Here is a 19,053-nt window from a genome sequence, read left to right on the forward strand (position 1 = left end):
CCCAATCCACGCGGACATACATCGAAGAAAAGAGAAAAGAGGAAAAGAACGAAACGAGAAAGACTCCGCACGCGGACCAAGGGAATCTGTTCACCGACAGTTTACCTTATGTTCAGTATCATACGTTACTTGCATTGCTGTGTGTAGAACTCCCATTCATTCAGCATTTCTATTCTCGAACTTGACATACGAACTTGTGCGCATATCGCTATGAATACGCGAATATCAAGGCTGATTGAAGTGCTTAAGCCACACGCACGTTCTTCAATGCCTCGGATTTCAATTCTTACATAGTCGACCCCCAGGCACAGAAGCCAGTGAGAGAGCATACAGGATAGGTAGGTAACAAAAGCCAATACATATATCCTCGGACGGGGAGTCGGGAACGTGCGAACCTGTGTAGGGGCAAGCGACGGGGGCCAGCATTAGTTCTCGGTCCGCGCCGAAGGGGGAAATATCCCGGTTGGGGATACTATCGTTATGAAAAGTGTAGTGTATAACGTTTCAGGAAACAAATCGCACTTGTCCAGGGCGGTTTGAACAAGAATGACATTATTCACTGCCAAACAACATTCGGCTGGATCAGATATTGTTGAGTCTCTTCATTTGAAAATATGCACATATTCTTGGGATATAAACTCCCCATTATTGGAGCCATACAAGAGGGAGAGCATTAACAGCTGAATTATGATGATCATTTCCTCAATGCGTGCGAACGCAAGCTCTGCACAAGAGCCAGAAAAGCAATTCAAGCAAAAGCCTACTGCATCTGCACCCCGCATTCTGCCCTGCCCCCGGACTGTGACCTTTTTGGTCGTCACGCATGGTGCTGGAAGGTCCCATTGAGGACGCATGCCCGTCGACCTTTCCGAGTACTAGCCAATCTCGAGCTGTCAAAGCCGAGAGAAGCTTGGGAACAGTGTATACAGGATATCACAATGATGACACTGCTTACACTGTATCCAAGTAAACCCACGACGCCGATCCGAATGTCGAAAGCTTAAGGGTATTCAAGAAAGTTTGTTTGCAGCAAAGTTTGCAGCAGATTATTTTCTGCCGGTTGATGAATTGTTGTGGCGGACGCCATCATTGGATGTATTGGGGATCTGAGGCGGATGGCGTGAAGGGTTATGGGTGAATTGAACCGTCTTGGCTTTTGGATTCTTGTTCACCCCTTGGTTGCTGAACTGTACTGCTGGTAAAAGGTGCGCCACAGGGGGATACCATGTATTTCGGCGTGTTCCATTCAGCTTTTGAGTTTGCTGGGTGAGAACTACTGTCGTTGGACGACCGGCTTGTACCATGATATTATCGATGTGAGTGAGGCCGTGGTACTTACCAAGTTCCCGCAGCCTAAGTAGTCACTGTGCAGCTTGCAGAAAAATATCAGATGAGATTGGTATTAATTGCGCTTTCATTAAAAATCAGAAAACCGCCTAATTGGTATAGCTAGAGCATTGGGGATATCATAAGCATAAAAGCAATAAAACAGAAAGACCGTCAGAGACAGGGGGTCATCTAGCGTGACAGAGCATCAAAGACAACCTGCATGAGGACCCATCCAAGCATCTCATCGTAACCTCAACCCTTTTCTTCTGCCAGTGGTAGACCCCCTCGCAGATTTCCCACATCGGATCACCCGCCATCCGAACGACCAAGAGGGAAAAATCAGAACCTCCCGACGTCTTGCCCTGCAGAAAAACGAACCCTCTCGTGAAAAAGTACCCACAATAACACCACCGCATACCCAGAAACCGGTACGCCTAAATTTTCCGACATATCGCGGGGTACATACATAACGCATATGTAGACAGACAGATGTGCAGTACGTCTTCCCCCAGCACGCTGCGCCAATCGCAATAGTACGAGGGCTGTTATACCCTATTATCCGCGCCTGGGAAGTAGATTCGGTCCTCGCTGCCCGTCCTCTCGCGGTCTCTCTCGGCCTGCGTTTCTAAGTTCGCTGGCCGTGGTCCAATTGCGACGGAGGCGATGGGCTTCATGTCGAGGAGGACGGAGTCTCGGTCGCCATGGCCAATGACGGTGCCTTGTGAGCGATCGCTATCGCTTGCGCCGGCGCCGATTTTGGCTGTCGCCCCTTTGCTATTCGACTTGTCGCGGCTGTGGTAGTGGTACCCGGTCGCTGCCCTGCTTTTCTCCCTCTGACTCCGGATAAACAGGGCCTTGAGGGCGGGGATGGAGGCGCACCAGATGCCGATGTTGATCTCGATCATGGACCAGATGTTCACGGGGACGGAGTCGTAGAATGGGTCGGGTGACTCGGTGTAGATGCGGATGGAGTGGAGGCGGACGATGGAGGCGATGCAGGAGAACACCCCCAGACTGAAGACGAAGATCAAAGCGAGCTTTTCGCGGCGTGGTCGTTGAATTTTGAGGAGTGTGTTGATGGGGAGGTAGATGATCCAGATATCGGTCAGAATGTTGAAGGTGCTTGTGGCTATCGGCTGGTCAGTGATTGAAACGATATTGCGATAGATATGGGCAAGTACAATAGAAGAAAGCCGTGGTGTTGATGCAAGTTCCTGGAACTTGGCCGGTGAGATCCCACATCTTGTGGAGAGGAAGACATTGCGTTACGCATACGATTATGCAGATAACCACAAAGACGGTCAACAAGTATATGGTGTACTTGCACGATTTCTCAAGTCTTTTGTCGACGGCTACAACACGAATCAGTACGATCATTATCAGAAAGTTCAGCTCCTAGACTTACCTATACGCAAGTAACAGCACAAAATGGAAATCTTGATGAAATAGACTACAAGATAGTAGAAGATCTGAAGTGATAGGGTGGTCTTGATCAGGCCCGTCATTTGGTCGAGATTCAATCTCTTTCCACTGAAGCCCATTCCATTCTGTCGAAGGACGAAGATATCGACAAGATATGCGAGTGTGAATAGCTGCAACTCGTTAGCAAGTATATCAAACCGTCGAACGGGCAATGCTACCAGTGCGCCCAGCATCATAAAGTCATCCTTTCCGAACGTGCCGATGATCCCAGCACGCGTATATACTCGCAATGCCACGATCGTGACTATCAACTCGTTAGCTTCACAATGTCCACAGACAGAATCAATCACTGACCAGATACTACGGTGAAGGCGGTCGAAACGCCTGTGCAGGCGTCTTGATTCCTCTGCTCTTCCGCAGTCCCTGGAAGGGCAGACATAATGGACGACGACTATGGTGAGAGGCAAACAGGTGGAGACAAGAAGCAAATATAGCGTGAAAGGGCCGATACTGAAGATCAGTTCGGTCCAAGGGTTCTCCCAGTATCTAAATAGAAACTTGGGTGATGGGATGGGATATGGGGAAGCTAAACGGCCGCCAGGCCCAAGACATGAAAGATTGAGTCCAGCCCCAGCTCGCAGAGTCGTAGCGTACTTTGTTTCAAGGGCATCAAGATGCAATAGAGTTTGGTACTAGAGCATCCCATCTGCCAGGTACTAGCGGCCAGCCCTTTTTCCGCCGAGTTCCCTCCTACCATGCAATTGCTATCGGCCCTGCACCCGTCACATTGAGGCCGCAGCGAGCGAGCCGGCAAATCTGACCAGACATGGAAAGAAGCAAGAACCTTATTTTGCGGAGCATATTTAACGTGCATCAAGAAGCCCATGCTGATCGACTGGACCCCTCGTTGATCTGTCCTCAGTTCTCCAAGAATCCAGGGTGCTCGTAGGGCAATCTTCAGCGTGTGTCGCAAGGCCTGGACGGAGAAGGCGAGTCGCTCCACATCGCTTCAATGATTCGACGTGGATGCAACGGACACATGGGATGGGAAGACCTTCCGAAAATCTGGTGATGATCGTGACGCATTGAGGATAGTTCAAGCCGGTTTCCGTCATCAACCATGGAGGTGGTCGAAGGCTCTGATGGCCATGATATCATCCATCATCCGTGGTCTATCCAGAGGACGCAGATGCTAGAGCACCTTGTTCTGGTACCGAGATGCAAGCCATGGTCAATGGCACATTCTGCAGCGCAGCTTGTCTCTCAAGCGTCACAGCGAGTCTCGAGGCACTGTGAATCAGGCTAAAGTGCATTGCGATGCATTAGACTGAGCAAATGCTGCTAGGAGAGAGGCTGGGGGAGAATGGAAGAGAGTAGCTATATCCGGAGCGACACCCCCACAGAAAGCCAAAGGGCTGACCAGCCAGTGGTAATCATTCCCACCGCTGGAATTGCTCAAAGGAGTTTGGATTCATGCCAGAGCGAGCATGGTGGCCAGGAATGCGGTGGGTATTCACGTGCAATTGGAGGGTGCTAAGTGGATCTTCCAATGGCCTGTCATTCTGTCACTGTCACGCCCTCGCTTGATAGTTCTTCTTGGTAGGGATCGTTCCGATCCGAGTCATAAAACGTACGTTATTGTATGGCTCGTATGCTGCGTGAATACGGTAGCAAGTCGTCGCCCGCCAGTCCATTGTGTAAATGCTGCCCATCGGTGCTAAGGTAGGAATTGGTGGCAGTACAGGTGGCGATGACGACCATTCGTCGCAGATTTCTCGTCGCCGTTGCCTGCCGTTAACTGTTTTGTCTTTATTATGAGGTCAATTAGCCGGGGATTCAGAACGCATACTCGCGACAGACGCAGGCGCAGATGCAGTTGATATCATCCAGCCTACTCTATACTCTCGGAACATCCCATATCTCGTACACTTACCAACCTGCACAAGATACATTTCGTCGACTCGTCTACTCATGACACGACAGGGACTCTTTCGCTAACCATAACGCTGTGGCCATGCAGGTTAACCGTTATGTATTGTCTTGAAAGGTCTCGTCTTCAATTGGCGAGCTTGCTAGACGCGTTCGGCTTCAATTATTACCTAACCCTAGCGAAACCAATTTCCATCCTCATCCTCTGAGGCTGATTCTCCAACTTCATAAGTCTGCAAGCTGGTGATTGCGAGATTGTGGGGAGGTGGAGATGGGGGGTAAGGGCAAGTGCACGCCCGCACTGTTGAACTCAGGCTTGAGGTCGCTTAAGGCGTGCCCTCAAACTCTATTTCGTCGGCAGCTGTGGTTTCAGGAACGCGCGCCTGTAGTACTATACCTCAGAGGGTATAATCGACAAGAGTTACGTGTGTAAGTGCTGGCGAGCTCATGCATCCGTCGTGTACACCAGCTCGTCTTACAGTCTACTGCCGGCATTGTCCACCAAGATATTCGCCGAACGGTGGATGTGTTTCTCCTGCCCTGCCGCCGCCATCTCAATCTTAGGATTATCCGATACGATAGTTTCTCTGCACAGAAGGATCCATCGAACAATGGTGGAGTGACTCCGCTTGATTTCGCTTCTGACGTCTCCATGAAGTTATCGAAACGGACGCGACGCGAACACTGGGAGAAACGAAGCAGCATTGACAGACCATACTGATCGTCTCGAGAGCCACATCAAATCAAAGCCACCGTCAATCATCTCGAATTCTGTCAATTCTTACCTAGAAACCTACAGCATAAGTCTCCAGTCCGTTTCGGGCATTGCACGGTTATGGGAAATGTGCGCCGAAGGTTGTACCAAGGTTGCGCACGTGCGTAGTGCTCACCACCTACCAGTCCCATGTACTCCACTCGTCCGTTCGACCTACACTGCAGTAGCAGATGCGAAACGCGACCTCATCCTTCCCATCACTCTTGAAAACGGTTTGGCCTTTCTTCTCGCCACAGGAATGCCTGCAGGCTCGCTTGTTTGTCAGCTATCTACAGCGTTCGTTGCATTTCCTTACGACCAAATGGGACCCTAGGTTTCTCAAACAGCATTGATCTATCAAAGAAATTCCTAAGTCGAATCGTCCACCATGAACTCCAAAAGTTCAAGATTGCAAAACAAAGGACCCCCAAGTTTGCAGGCTCACAATATAAGACTCGCGTGAGCAAATCAAAAGCCATCAGATCACCCAAATCTCAACGTGCACGCCTCCACGTCCCCTCCCAACCGAGATCCAGGTCGCTGGCGTAACCATTAATCGCATCGCCATGGCCGGCCGACCGGCCGATGCCAATCCCGCCTGAATCACATGTACGCTATCGTACCCTTCGTGGCGCCTCTCTGTACTTACGACTCAGTGACATGCATGGAGTGACCAACCTTTTGTACTATTTATGTACGTAAAGGGTTGAAGGGTTGGTGCCGTCTAACAGTCTAGAAGGAATTCGCATCGCGGTGGGGATTCCGTACTATGTACTTGTACGTACTTGATCAGCACTCAGCACATTCACGCACGGTGGGTCTTCCATCTACCTGTAGACATATCCGGCAAAGCATACCATCTCCAGCCATTCCATGGGTCCAGGTTCGTGATAAATAGCCCGTTACCCCCATACCTTCTTTACCTTTCAACATTAGGATGTAAACCTTAATCCTTCGACCACCCTGCCCTGTTCGGTTCTCCAGAAGACGTTGCGGGATAGACGTCGATGCGTAACGAGGGAGGCAAAGTTAAATTGTGAACCCAACCCAGGGTCGGGGGGGTTGCAGTCGATTTGATGTTGCTGTTCCTCTTCCTCTTCTTCGTGTCTCAAGGGTCCAGTGTCCAGACGACAGCGAGGCTGTGGTTGTCAATGTGCGCGAGAGCACTGACAAACAGTTGAACAAAATTCGGAGATCTAGATTCTTCATTCTCAACGTTTGTAAATTGGAGTCATCGCGGATCATGGCATCACTGAAGTTCGTTAAAAGCTCAGTGTATCTACGCCCTATACAAACATAGATACGCGCACACATACAAGATCATGAGCTTACACCAGAGCTCCCATCCCTGATACAACTCTTTCTCTACTCTAGGGTCTATTCTAAACAGAAACGAAGAACTTCAACCTACAGCTTAGATAGAAGTAGACGCTAGTCCCCGTTAAAATGCGAGAAATACCCCCCAAGGATGAGACAATAGAACATAAAAAAAAGGAATACTCGTCCAGACGGACAGTGTATCTATGGATTGACTGTACAACCAACCTGTCAGAGGATGTCTATGATATATACTGCGTATCTCTCCCTTGAGTCCACTGAATAAAACCAACGTATATTATGATATATCACTGTCGTCTCCTGCAAAAACGAAAAACACCAACCGCCTCACTCAAACAGTAGTCATCCTCCTGATACAAACGTATACATTCAATCCCCTCCTCTGCGGCACATTCTTCACCGGCGAGCTTTGATCCAGTACTCGTCGTACATGTCGAAACCACACGCCTTGTAAATCCTCCCTTCGTCTACACACAGTACGGGGAGAACAATTAGATATAGATAGAGACTTACCACACATTCACCCACCAACCAGACGCCCCTTCTCTAGCTCCCTGTATATATCTTCACGCATCTCAACTACATGCTGTTCTATCAATAGCCATCACCGCGTAAATCAAACCAAAATACAAATTACTACAAGCCCATCTCGAATCAGGTTTCTCCCTTGTAAGACCTAGACACACAACGAACATAACATTTAAAGCAAGATTGGCGAACTATACAAGACAGTCTTCCGTCTCATCACCATGTCCCTTATCCTGACTTCCCCTCTCCTCTCTCTCTTACTCAACTCGTACGTGGAAACGTAAAGAACAATAAATCAGACCGTCCCTTAAAAAACGGGAAAAAAAGATAAAAAAAAAAAGGTCAAACACTCAACCCTCCACATACCCTCCAGCGCCCCCATAAAACGGCGAGCGAGAAGGATTCTACAATCCCTCTTCTCCCTCTTCTGCGCAGAGATACCTGGACATGTACACACGAACCACCTGCTACGCGCTACGCGTCTCTCGCACAAGCAGTCTCACGCAACATAGAAGATAAAAAGAGAGAGGCAGCGGAATGAAATTCTGAAACCCATCCAGTTTGAAATGGCAAGTAAGTGTACATTTTTGCGGTGGGGTTGGGGAGAGTTTACGTTAGGGTTCTTGGAGATTTCCATATTACAAGAGGACATCTGGATCCGGACGAGTGTGAGTTTCACGGGGATTCTGGAGACGGAGAGGTTTTCATCACAAGTGCACACAAAGTTCATCTACAGAACGAAGTCTTCATCTCTGTTCGATTTCAATTTCCATTTCAGTTTCCATGATTTTGTGGGGGTAAGATGTGGGGTATAATAACTACTCTACTCTACTCTCCTTCACTCTATGACATATGAGAACCCATATTTCCAGCCTTCCCTTCCCCCCCTCTGCTTCATCTTCATTCTTCCTCTTTGCCGACTTGTTTCCGGTCTATGGTCGTCTGTGAAAATGGTACGATGGTCCTACTGGGAAATCTCTTGCTATCTTATCGGTGGTGTGTCATGTAGTTCTTGTGTTGCGTCGTGACTTCTATCTCATTTCGATTCGATTCGATTCGATTCGTTCCGCCTCGTCGATGTAGTTCATTTCACGAACGCTACAACCCCGCATCATCAGCAACCCCTCAAACAAAACCAAAAAAAGGAAAGGAAATCATAAACTCACTAGCATCAATCTGCCTGACCCCCGGCAGCGCCAACCTAACCTTATTCCTATACAGCGCCGGCTGCACTCTCTGCAGCGGGTTCCCCTCGAAATAAACCGTCTGCAACCCCTCCTTGTTTCCCAACTGCTGCTCCACCTCCTCGAAGCTCGACAACTTGCAGTTGGACGCCCACAGCTCTTCCAGCTGCGCGTTGTGCTCGAGACCCGTCAGGTGCTCGATCGGGTTGGCGGAGATGTCGAGGACGCGGAGGGATGTGTTGGACGCGAGGGATGAAGGGTCGATGGATGTGATGGCGTTGTGCGAGATGTGGAGTTCTTCTAGGGCGGTGAGGGATTCGAGGCCGGAGATGGAGGTGAGGCGGTTGGATTGGATGGAGAGGATGGTGAGGTTGGTGAGCGGGGTGAGGTTGGTGATGGTGGTTATTTTGTTTTTGCCGAGCCAGAGCTCCTCGAGGGAGGTGAGGGTGTCGAGGTTTTCGATTTCCTGAGACCATTCATCAGTATCTATTATATTCTACAGGGGGGGGATATATTCCCGGAGGGAACGCACGCGTATCCTGTTCGCACCGAGCTCCAGCATCCGCAGCTTGTCAAGCCCGTCCAGCCCCTCAATCTTGCTGATCTTGTTCTGCACGAAGTACAGGTCCTTCAGCTTCTTCAGGTGGTCGACCCGCTTGATGTGCTTGATCTTGTTGAACGACAGGTCCAGCGACGTGAGCTCGACGAACGCATCGAGGCCCTTGATGTGCGAGATGAGGTTGTCGTAGAGGTCGATCTCGACGAGTGTCGGGGCGAGGGCGTCCGGGATCTCGATGGCGGAGATCTGGTTCTGGCGGAGGCAGAGGCGTTGGAGCTTGGTGAAGCGTTCGAGCTTGAGTGCCGGGATGCTCGACACGCGGAAGTGCACGAGGTCGATTTGCTCTTCGTCGTCTTCGACGTCGTCGAGGAGGTCTTCGTCTGCGGCGAGTTGCTCCGGTGGCGGGCCTTCGTCTTCGGAGGGGCCTTCATCGTCGCTGGCGTTGGGGTCGCCCGATCCGTTGCCTAACGTGCCTCGTACGACGCGTAGTTTGCCGTCCCAGCCTTTGCTGTCGCGGGGCTTGTCTTCCTTGGTCTCGGCTTCGGGGTGGGAGGAGGGGGCTGTCGTGGTAGGAGGTGCATCTGTGCTTGTGACTGTGCTTGTCTCTGGTTGTGCTTGTGTGGTTGTGCTCGCGGGGTCGGTTTCACCGTGCGGCGGGGCAGCTGGTTCGGAACTGCTCATGGCTGCGGTGATTTCGTGAGAGGTATCCTTTGGCCGGAGAAGGTCGTTATGGCAGAGCAGTCTTCAGATATATATACGCGTAGGCTGTGGTCGGCGAATGTCTTGGACGGAAGGGTGTCGTAAATAGGCAGACGTTGTGTTAGCCTTGAGTGGAGTTGTGTAATGTGTGTTGTTGTGGTCTCAGGCAAAAGTTTCGAAAGTTATTAAAGAAATCCGCCCGCTTAACTATGACGAAGAGCTTAGCAAGCAAGCAGAGAAAGACACTAGATAATAACGATTGCTACGAAAACAAGTGTCGGAAGTGCGAAAAGCTTATTTGTTCCCGTGGACATGTACGTGCATGCAGTGAGGTAGTACTGTATTCTTTTCTGTATGCAGATCAGTCGAGAAAAAGCAATCAAATGCTACTTTTGGTAATTCATTGTAGTTGTAGTACAGTAGTTATAATAGTTACGGGGAAGTGGTAATGCTCGTGATTAGTCGCTGCAAGGATTCAGCTTCTTCGTGCTCGACGCACATAGTGGGGGATTCACATGCACCAATCAATACACAGCATATCTCATCGTCGTAAACAATCGTGAATATTCTTGTTCAAATTTCAACATACACACAGATATGAATGGATGGATGTTGATTGTTTCAATTGTGAACATCGTGACTGCTAACACTAATCTCCATTCCCCAATCTTCACGTTCTCAACGCTGTACTTTCTCGTACCTCTAATGCTAGGACTAACTGTATGCTGGGTTGGAATGATTAATGATGCGTATTCCGCCGAATGGCAACTCCACCGAGCACTGTGCCTATCTTCAAAACAACACATCTCGCCACCTGCTCGAAAAAAACCCTCATATCCTCCCCCACTACTACCGCCGCCTGCTAGTCCAGACCTTCACAAACTCGATCTTGTCCACGACGCCCAATCCAACCCTCTTCACCCTCCCAAGTCTCGCCAGATCCTCCGCCACGCGATCGAGCACCTTCCGCTCCGCCTCGCCGACGCCCTCGCTCTCCCCGTTCCTCGTGTCCTTCTCCACCGTCCTGTTTCTGAGCTTCAGGTCGTCGAAGATGTTCGTGTCGTACCCCATGTCATTGCCAACATCATCCACCCACTTGTCCGACGGTGCCGCCACCATGTAATGCGGCATTGCGATCCTGACGCGCATCACATGCGTGGGCTTAGACAGCAACCTCCAAAACCACGAGAAGTAGTTTCCAGGGACAGGAGTCGTCACGTCTCCGGGCGTGTACCTGAGATTAACCGGGAAAACCTTCGTCTTCTCGTCTGCGGTCAGTAAGCTCGGACTGAACGGCAGGATGCCGCGTCCGTTCGTCGTAGTGCTCTCCGGGAACACGCAGATGATAGACCCCGGGTTCCTCTTCTTCAGCTCCTGCAGCGTGACGAGCTTGTCCGGGTTGTTCGGCTCGAGCTTCGGCGGCGCGAACGCGAGGAGTATGGCGCCGAGCAGCGAGATCTGCTCGACCTTCTTGTAGCCCGGGTAGGAGCGCGTGAAGACGGGGGAGAAGATGCCGGCGAGGTAGAGGGGGTCGAGCGGGCTGGTAAAGCTGCTCGCGATGACGGTGCCCGCGTAGGGCAGGTGGTCTTTCGCGTTGGCGAGGTTCCTGTTGTCCCGCGCACGTTGCTCAGCCTTGGTGCTCTGCGACACGGCGAAGAAGTTCGCGGCGAGCGCCCGCGCCCCCGTCGAGCCGTACAGGGAGGAATGGATGTTAGTGACATACCCTCGCTTGACGCCGTCAACCTGTAGGTCTACCCACCACACGCCGGGGATGGCGAGTATGAGCCAGAGCACGCATGTCTTGATGAACGAGCCCACGGGCAGGAATTCGAGGAAGGTGAAATAGAACAAGGAGAGGAAGGTTACGGCGGGGAGGCGGACGAGGAACAGGAGGATGTGGACGGGAGTCCAGAGTGCGGAGGAGGTGGGCGTGGGGACGGGGAGGAAGGGTGCGATGGCAGTGCCTACGATGATGTTATGTTAGTCTTGATCCTGGTTAGAAAGGCGTAGGAGGGGAGACTGACCTTTGTCCCTGAATTGAGAGTATTTCTCCATATTGTAGTAATGGCAATGAACGCTAAGTGTGGTACTACCGGTCCATGAGGAGTGAACGGAACCGTGGGGTGGAGGGGAGCGGTCGTTGTGCTCCGTATAGGTAGAGTGGGTGTAATATTTAATCCTCAGTTGGACGGACGGTGGTCGCAGGTTGTTGGCAGGACTGGGTTAGCGGCGGCAGTTGAAGACCCTGGCAGAGACTCTTTTTCTTGCTTGAAGCGACTGTGGTTTCCCAATCCAATCTTCGTTTTTGACGCGTAGGGCGGCTGCAAGTCACCGTATCTGGGACGACTTGTCTTTGCTCAGCTCACAGAAGCTTGATCGTCGATGAAAGTCACAGGATGGGGGATGGGATGAGATGAGGTGGACGCGAGTTTGTGTGGCATGTGAAATTCGCCCACCGCCAAGCGTGACGGCCATCCATCAATCGTCATATGTCATAGCCAATTGGACCGAGCTCAAGCTCTCCAGCAAGCTTTAACTAGAAGCTATCAACCTGGACTATTCCTCATGCTCATGCTCATGCTTAAGCTCCTCATGCAAGATCCCCTTCGATCCTCCTTCTAGAATGCTGTGCCTTTCTTCTTTGAGACAATCATTGCTGCATGGCTGAAACAGCCGCACCGGATAGCACGTACATATGTAAACATCAACTGTGAATGGAGTTAAGAATTATTTATATTTGCATCTAATTGCCCTCACGCGCCTTGGAACAGCTACTACTACAACACTACATACATGCTTCTGAGTCGGGGGGATCCGGGAAAAGAAAGGAAATGAAAAGATAGAAATGTACTTTGCTTGACTCAAGCATATCTCTCGCCTCATCTCCAAGCCCACCAGATAATGCCTGTTTTGCTTTCGAAGACTGTCATCTGCTGAAAACAGGCAGATACGAGAGGGGGAATCAACGGCATTAGAATAGACAAAGGAAAATGTATTGGAGGAGTAGAGTGGATGCCCATCATCGACCAGACAGAACAGACAAACAGAGAGCCTGACATGGACAAGGTTGCAAGAAGAAGCAGACCCCGCTATGCAGGAAAGAACAGATGTCGAATGGTCCGGGGAGAAAGAAAGCAAAACCGCGCAGGGTGTCGAAAAGCGTTCGAAAACAGATGATGAATTTGAGCCCTCCCCTCCGCCGGCGGGCAAATGCTATACCAAGAATGTCTCCCGAGCAACAAACAAACGGACCAGTTGTGTGTATATAAGAAATGGAAAGGAAAAGGAAAAAGAAATGAGTTCTGGGTTAAGATGGGGGTATGAATAGGTATGCTCTGAGAAATTAAGTCTGTAAGTCTCCCTTTTCGAGTCCTGCCGGTATTCGCCCTCTGTTCCACCTTTTGTTTTCTTTCGGTTCAAGGCGCCTGTCCGTCTGTTTCCCCACCCAGCACCGTCCATATACGATCAGAATCTTTCTTCAAACCACCCTCTTTCTCGGAAATTTCAAACAGTAACAAGGAAAAATAAATAGAGGACCATCCACGGGGGAAAGGCCAGAAGGTTAGGTACTTTTTTGTATAGACAATCTTGCGCGACATGACATTCAACCTTCTCTGTAACCTTAAGAAGCCGGGTGTGAGACAGAGGAAATCTGGACAGGTAGAGGGGAAGGAGAAGGTGGGAGAGAGGAAGAGGAGGGAGATGCAGAGGAACAAACTCAACAGAACCGCTGATTGCGGGGCTCGCTCAAAGATGCAGATTACAAGTGTGGAATTACAAAGGTACATCTAAGAAGCCTAGAGAATGCTTTCTTCGAAGGTCGAAAAGACGGGTAGAAACGCTCCTGATGATTCGCGGTCGACGATGGGGCCTCCGAGGAAGGTCGGGGAGAGCGACAAAACTATGTAGTGGCGTGGTATATTCCTCTTACAATGCAACATCAAGTACCAAACTAACATCGCTGACCTGGGGGCCGGCAAGATCCTCAAGGACGGGTATCAGATCGAGAAGTTCGTTATCGTGGGCATCAGAGAACCAGCTGCTGATTGGGACGGCGTGTTGCGGGTGGAAGATGTAGGAGGTGGGCGAATTGTCGATGATGATGGTGTCGCGCAGGTCACGGCCAATCTGTGAGAGATCCTACGAAGTATGAGCTTTAGGTCCCGTCACTAACCTAGGAGTGGTGCGAAATTACCTTTACATAATTACCCTGGTGGTTGTAACAACTCTCACGGAACAATCGATGGTGAACGACACCGTGGATATCGAGTTGATCGAGGAGGGGGTCGCCGTACTAGACGAACGCGTCAGTAGAGCAACGGGAATTGGGGCTGGATGGACGTACCTTGGAGACGGAAGCAGTGAATACAACAACTTCATAAAGCTCACCGACGCGCTTCATGAATGCGTCAACGCCGGGCCGCTTGATGACATACACATTGTGGTACTGGCCCTCGATCTCGACGGGAATCGTGAAGTCGGCTTGTTGCAGGATCTGAACGTGTTAGTCGTGACGCGCCTGAGAAGAGATACGAGATGCATTACCTTGAAACTACTGTGCACGAGCGTTTCATCCAAATCCAGGACAAGACACTTCTTTCCTTGGAACTCGGGGCGAATGGGGGGCAGCAGGCTGATTTCCTTCTTCGGTACCTGCGCCTCGGGATCTCTGACCTGTTGCTCCTGGATCGCGATCTGTCGTTGCTCTAGCGGAGGTGGCGGCGGTAGGTCGGGGAGCCTTTGTGACTCTTTCTCATTCCTCTCGGTCGATGTAGAAGTACCTTCATCTGTCTGGACGTCCTTTGAGGAGATGGGAACATCGCGCATCTCAAGGTCGTTATCAATCTCTGCCTGATGCGGCGTCTGATCGTGTATTATTTGCTCCTGCTCGACGGACGGTCGCGGCTGCACGGGCGTGGTTCCGGGAGTCGGGCCTTGGACACCAATCTGGGGGATGGAATTGGTGTCTAACCGGCCGGGCTGAGATTGTGGGAGAGGTGGGAGAGGATCGTCAGCATGTCGTTTCGATGGCGTTCTTATTATTTTGGGCGTAGCCTCGGAAGCGGATTCTACCGTTGCATCCCCCTGCACGGGCTGTTTCTCCGACTCAGGCGCCTTCTCATCGAAGGGCTCTTTTGAGTCTGCGGTGCTCGATTCTACAGCGTTTGCGTCGGACTTCTTCGTGGGGGTTGCCTGGGTGGTTCTGACCGATCGAGGCTTGCTTGCCTGCTTGGCGTTCTGTGACGGTTCTTCCTGGTCCGCAGAGCGTTCAACCTTGGGTGCAAAGCAGGGCAGGCAGGAGAGCAAACCTCCGCCCGACTTCTTTGACCTACTCCTCGTCGAACCCTCGCGATGCTCGGCAGGGACTGGGGGCACCTTCTCCGCGTGATCGGATGCGCCAGTGGGCTGTGTCGACTGCTGCTGTTGCTGCGAGCGCTTGCTACTGGCGGTGCTGCCAGCCCTTCGCTTGCCGAAGCTCCGTTTGGAGCCCCGTCCGATGCTCTCCGAGTCCGCCACGGTTGCTCCGCTTAATCCTGTGCCGGTGGGGGTATTTTCTTCGTCCTTGGACTGCGATCCCGACCTGGGGATGCTGAGAAACGATCGCTTCTTCTTGGGCTCTGGCTCTGTGCTGGATGCGCCTTCGCCACCTTGGGTAGATCGAGAGCCGTTTCGTAGGGGGTCGTCTGAAGAGGAAGCGCCGCGCGAGGATGAGCGTTGAGGGGGAACGATGGAGTTGGAGTTGGCGGATGAATTAGGGTGCAGACCTAATGGGGCGACTCAATTAGCGGCGGGTCCATTACAATAAGACAATAACAACCACAACAAACAATGGCGACGGCGGCGTGGAAGGCGACAATAGCAACGGAGATGCCAGGGATTTGCATCATCCGAATTGAATGGACGCAATGATGCATCACGAATGATTGACTTACCAGTGCCGTTTGGCTGCTCCAACCTATCGTCTGCAGCGAGAGACTTGTCGGGGGGCGGAGGCCGTCCGCTAGCGTCGGCAGGAGAGGTGACGGCTGGGTCGCTGCTCATGGCGGCGCAGCGCAGTCCTGGATGCGAATGCCTTGTCAGGGCAGAGCAGGCAAGGGATGGAGAATTGAAAGGAGAGGGGGGGAATGATGGTGGTGGTGGATGTAGTGGTTGGGGGGAGGAGGTATGATGGTATGCGATGGGATGCGATGCGAAGTGCAAGTGGAAAGAGAGTGAAAGAGGGAGTGGACGTGGATGGCTCCTTACTTTTGTTGGTTCGCGTGGTTGGTTGGTTGCCAACTTGGAGGTCACCCTCGTGGATGATGGATGATCCGATCCGATGACAAGTCCTGGCTTCCCTTCCCTTCAATACAACACGATATATTCCTACGTACGGGTAGGTACACAGTAGTAGAGAAAGTCGAGGCGAGGCAGGGCGATACTATAATATAATGGTGGGTTGGCCGTTATCTGAGCTTCCCGATTCTCTCGTTTGTATGGGTATATAATCGTGGTATGCGACAGCGAACGCGAATGGGTAATTGGCGACAACTTGCTGATGGGCTGGACGACACGGCAATATAAAGCGATGGCGACACACAGATCGATTGCGCGCGAGAGTGGGAGTGAGTGGAAGAGGCGCGCAAATGAGGCGGAGTTTGGAGAGGTAGGGAGGATATGAAGGAGGGAGAGGGAGGAGGAGGAGAGGGTGAGGGTGTAAGAGAGATGGAGAGAGCGCGATAGAGAGAAAGAGACGGGATGGGATGGGAGATGAGTGTTTGGTTCAGTTCGGTTTGGTTTGGTGCTGGACGCTGGAAGCGCGCGTGGGTGGACACTGGATTGCACTGCTGGACTGCTGGACTGCACTATTACAGTATTACTTTCTACACAGAAGATGCTGGGGGATGGAGGATATGGGAGATGAGCAATAATGTCTGTATTAATTATTACCCTTTTGTACACTCCAATTCAGTACCGAGTACAGTATACAATCCACTCCTCCTCTCACTCTCAAGCAAACACCAACAACACACTAATAGTAACCGGTTATGTTTGCACTAATACGGAGTACCACTCCTTACTATACCCGTATCTCTTGCTAACTATCATTGTTCTTCTATATCTGATTTACTCGCCTGGTGGAAGGTATGTTATAGCCAGCACTGTGGATCCGTAGGTACTGAGTACATGTCCTTGTCACCACTCGTATCCACGGATTACCAGTGAAGTGCCTGGATATCTTCGCAACAGAGGTCTCAGGTCCCTAGACAGTAGAGGTAGTTTAGGGGGTTCATGGACCGGACTGGACTGGACTGGGACTTGGATTGGACTAGACGATGAGCGGGCGGAAATGAAAGCGCCGCCAATTCACAGAATCAAGCACGACAATGCGCCAGACTGGACTGCCAGACTCCACCTCTTCTGTCTCCTCTCCCTCTCATCCTGTCCCCCCATCCCACGCCCACACCAGCCTCCGGCCGATGCACCTCCCAGAACTATCCCTAATGTGTGTCCCCTACCCTTCCACGCCGCTACGGACGGATCCTATCCATATGCATAGCGGGAAGAACAACACCATCAATGGTATGGTATCCACTTGAAGCCAGCCGCCGGAACTCTCTCGACTCTCGACTCTCAAATCGTGACATGGACAGTCATTTCACAGTTCCCTTCTACCTAGTACCCAGACGCAAGAACTTCGTACATATGGAATCCATTTCGTTGTCGAAGACAGCTCTGGTAGCGAGGAATACATGCACACACCCACCTCCTGAGTGCCGTGCTGTGCCATTGGTCGTTACCGTCCAGTCCTGTCCCCTCGTACTCAAGGCTGATCAATAGTTCTTCTGGCCGGCACCCACACCAACCCAGCCGACAGGGGTGGCTCTCGTCCTCACAGGCTTACCCTCACATTACACACACGAGTTACGAAGAAGGAAGAGAGCGTTGGCTGTGGTCTTCTGGATGAATTGCGGATGGAATCTCGTCTCCCACCTCTATCGACTTGGCTACTTCGGCTCTAGCACATATTTGTCTTAGATCTGCAGACTGCACCCCATCCCCAGTCCAAGGATGGCCTTGGATGCGGCCATGGACGAGATGTGGCCGTGAAGGCGGCCGGATGGAACCCTGGGGAAGACTGACCTCCGCCTCGCGACCATCCAGATGATGGACCACTAACAAGAGAGAGACATACAGGACAGTCATTGTATGGAGTACATGGTAGACGTCCGACCTGTCTTGAAGCGCCGTGAGCCTTGATGAATACCCACAGTCTCTCTACCCGTTCTCCATACTCCACCCTGATTGGTGGCGCACAGACCCGGGACCCTTCTACTGCACCTTAACCATCCATCACCCAGACCAGCCCAGCCTCCAGCCTCCAGCCTCCAGCCTCCCCCAACCCAATCGAACAGTCTCATCACATCGTCACACACTTATTCGACTATGTCGGTAAGTAAATACAAATAGTTACATTCTTCCGCACTTGTCAACGATAGCCTCGCCATCGGAAAGGGGTGCTGACTGATGGGCTAGATTGATGTGATGATGCACCAATTATAGCAATCGATATCATCGGCGCGCTTCGACGTACCGGCTAGTGAGATCGCCTATGAGAGATACAATATGCTGGGGCTCCGTATGGAACTACGGAGTATCTGCAAGTATCCCTCATGTACTTTGCCGCACTACATTGCACTAGGTGTACTCGACTGTACCTACGAGTACCTTGGCGCTTCCACGAGCATACACAGTACTCCGTACTACCCATTGACTGATACTCGTAGTCTTGTACCATGTCCTAACAATAGTCTTGAATGATGTTGATGTTATCAGATACACAGTACGGAGAAGCTGCTGTCTCACTCACATACAAATGACAAACAACGACGAACCTGTACGACAACAAGCATCACAGCGGGCGCTTCTCCCGAACTGCCACCCGACACCCGCCCGTCTGCTGCTCAACCCCGTAGCCGTTTCTGTGCAGCCACACGAATCGGTGCACTTGGTCACTCGTCGACCTCTCCCACCATGTACCTTGCAGCCAGAATAGCCACAAGACCCATCTTCAATCAATGAATGACCCGCGTGTCGGCCTGTTTGCTTCCATTTCCAGCACACCACATTCCAGAAGAATGCCATCATGTATCTCCATAAGCTGTCACATGCGCATTTTCTACATCGCTATGGTACCGTCTGAAACGTCGATCGCTTCTCAGACATCGATATAGGATATGGCAGGTCAAACGTCATGATTCACCCCACTCGCCCGCCTTTGCTCTACTATCCCTGACCATTCATCTATCCATCCATCTTGCATACCCGCC

The 19,053-nt window shown here is 51.4% G+C and overlaps 7 protein-coding genes across 7 annotated transcripts; 2 read left to right on the top strand and 5 right to left on the bottom strand.

Annotated features, from left to right (window-relative positions):
• Positions 1-1,874: 1,874 nt before the first annotated feature.
• On the bottom strand, positions 1,875-3,190 carry BU24DRAFT_468705 (uncharacterized protein; the record flags this gene model as incomplete). Its single annotated transcript, XM_033532547.1, has 5 exons — positions 1,875-2,458; positions 2,511-2,681; positions 2,735-2,921; positions 2,970-3,055; positions 3,106-3,190. The coding sequence occupies 5 exons, from the start codon at positions 3,188-3,190 to the stop codon at positions 1,875-1,877; spliced, it is 1,113 nt and encodes a 370-aa protein (XP_033376924.1).
• Positions 3,191-5,093: 1,903 nt separating this feature from the next.
• BU24DRAFT_429182 (uncharacterized protein) lies at positions 5,094-6,112 on the top strand. Its single transcript, XM_033529675.1, has 2 exons — positions 5,094-6,043; positions 6,091-6,112. Exon 1 carries the CDS (start codon positions 5,523-5,525, stop codon positions 5,766-5,768), a length of 246 nt encoding a protein of 81 aa, XP_033376925.1. The 5' UTR covers positions 5,094-5,522; the 3' UTR covers positions 5,769-6,043; positions 6,091-6,112.
• Positions 6,113-8,050: 1,938 nt separating this feature from the next.
• BU24DRAFT_429184 (L domain-like protein) lies at positions 8,051-10,086 on the bottom strand. The gene is made up of 2 exons (XM_033529676.1): positions 9,017-10,086; positions 8,051-8,950 (listed from the first exon to the last, which is right to left on the bottom strand). The coding sequence occupies exons 1-2, from the start codon at positions 9,722-9,724 to the stop codon at positions 8,426-8,428; spliced, it is 1,233 nt and encodes a 410-aa protein (XP_033376926.1). The 5' UTR covers positions 9,725-10,086; the 3' UTR covers positions 8,051-8,425.
• Positions 10,087-10,591: 505 nt separating this feature from the next.
• Positions 10,592-11,797, bottom strand: BU24DRAFT_415647 (uncharacterized protein; the record flags this gene model as incomplete). Its single annotated transcript, XM_033526308.1, has 2 exons — positions 10,592-11,706; positions 11,767-11,797. The coding sequence occupies 2 exons, from the start codon at positions 11,795-11,797 to the stop codon at positions 10,592-10,594; spliced, it is 1,146 nt and encodes a 381-aa protein (XP_033376927.1).
• A 1,638-nt stretch (positions 11,798-13,435) lies between these two features.
• On the bottom strand, positions 13,436-16,132 carry BU24DRAFT_93688 (NIF-domain-containing protein). Its single transcript, XM_033534821.1, has 5 exons — positions 15,676-16,132; positions 14,288-15,507; positions 14,088-14,237; positions 13,938-14,036; positions 13,436-13,882 (listed from the first exon to the last, which is right to left on the bottom strand). Exons 1-5 carry the CDS (start codon positions 15,782-15,784, stop codon positions 13,670-13,672), a joined length of 1,791 nt encoding a protein of 596 aa, XP_033376928.1. The 5' UTR covers positions 15,785-16,132; the 3' UTR covers positions 13,436-13,669.
• A 1,473-nt stretch (positions 16,133-17,605) lies between these two features.
• On the bottom strand, positions 17,606-18,124 carry BU24DRAFT_93739 (uncharacterized protein). The gene has a single exon (XM_033534822.1). It carries the CDS (start codon positions 17,927-17,929, stop codon positions 17,648-17,650), a length of 282 nt encoding a protein of 93 aa, XP_033376929.1. The 5' UTR covers positions 17,930-18,124; the 3' UTR covers positions 17,606-17,647.
• On the top strand, positions 18,115-19,053 carry BU24DRAFT_429188 (uncharacterized protein). The gene is made up of 2 exons (XM_033529677.1): positions 18,115-18,175; positions 18,260-19,053. The coding sequence occupies exon 2, from the start codon at positions 18,600-18,602 to the stop codon at positions 18,777-18,779; it is 180 nt and encodes a 59-aa protein (XP_033376930.1). The 5' UTR covers positions 18,115-18,175; positions 18,260-18,599; the 3' UTR covers positions 18,780-19,053.

This window comes from Aaosphaeria arxii, assembly GCF_010015735.1.
Source record: "Aaosphaeria arxii CBS 175.79 unplaced genomic scaffold BU24scaffold_17, whole genome shotgun sequence".
NCBI lineage: Eukaryota > Fungi > Ascomycota > Dothideomycetes > Pleosporales > Aaosphaeria > Aaosphaeria arxii.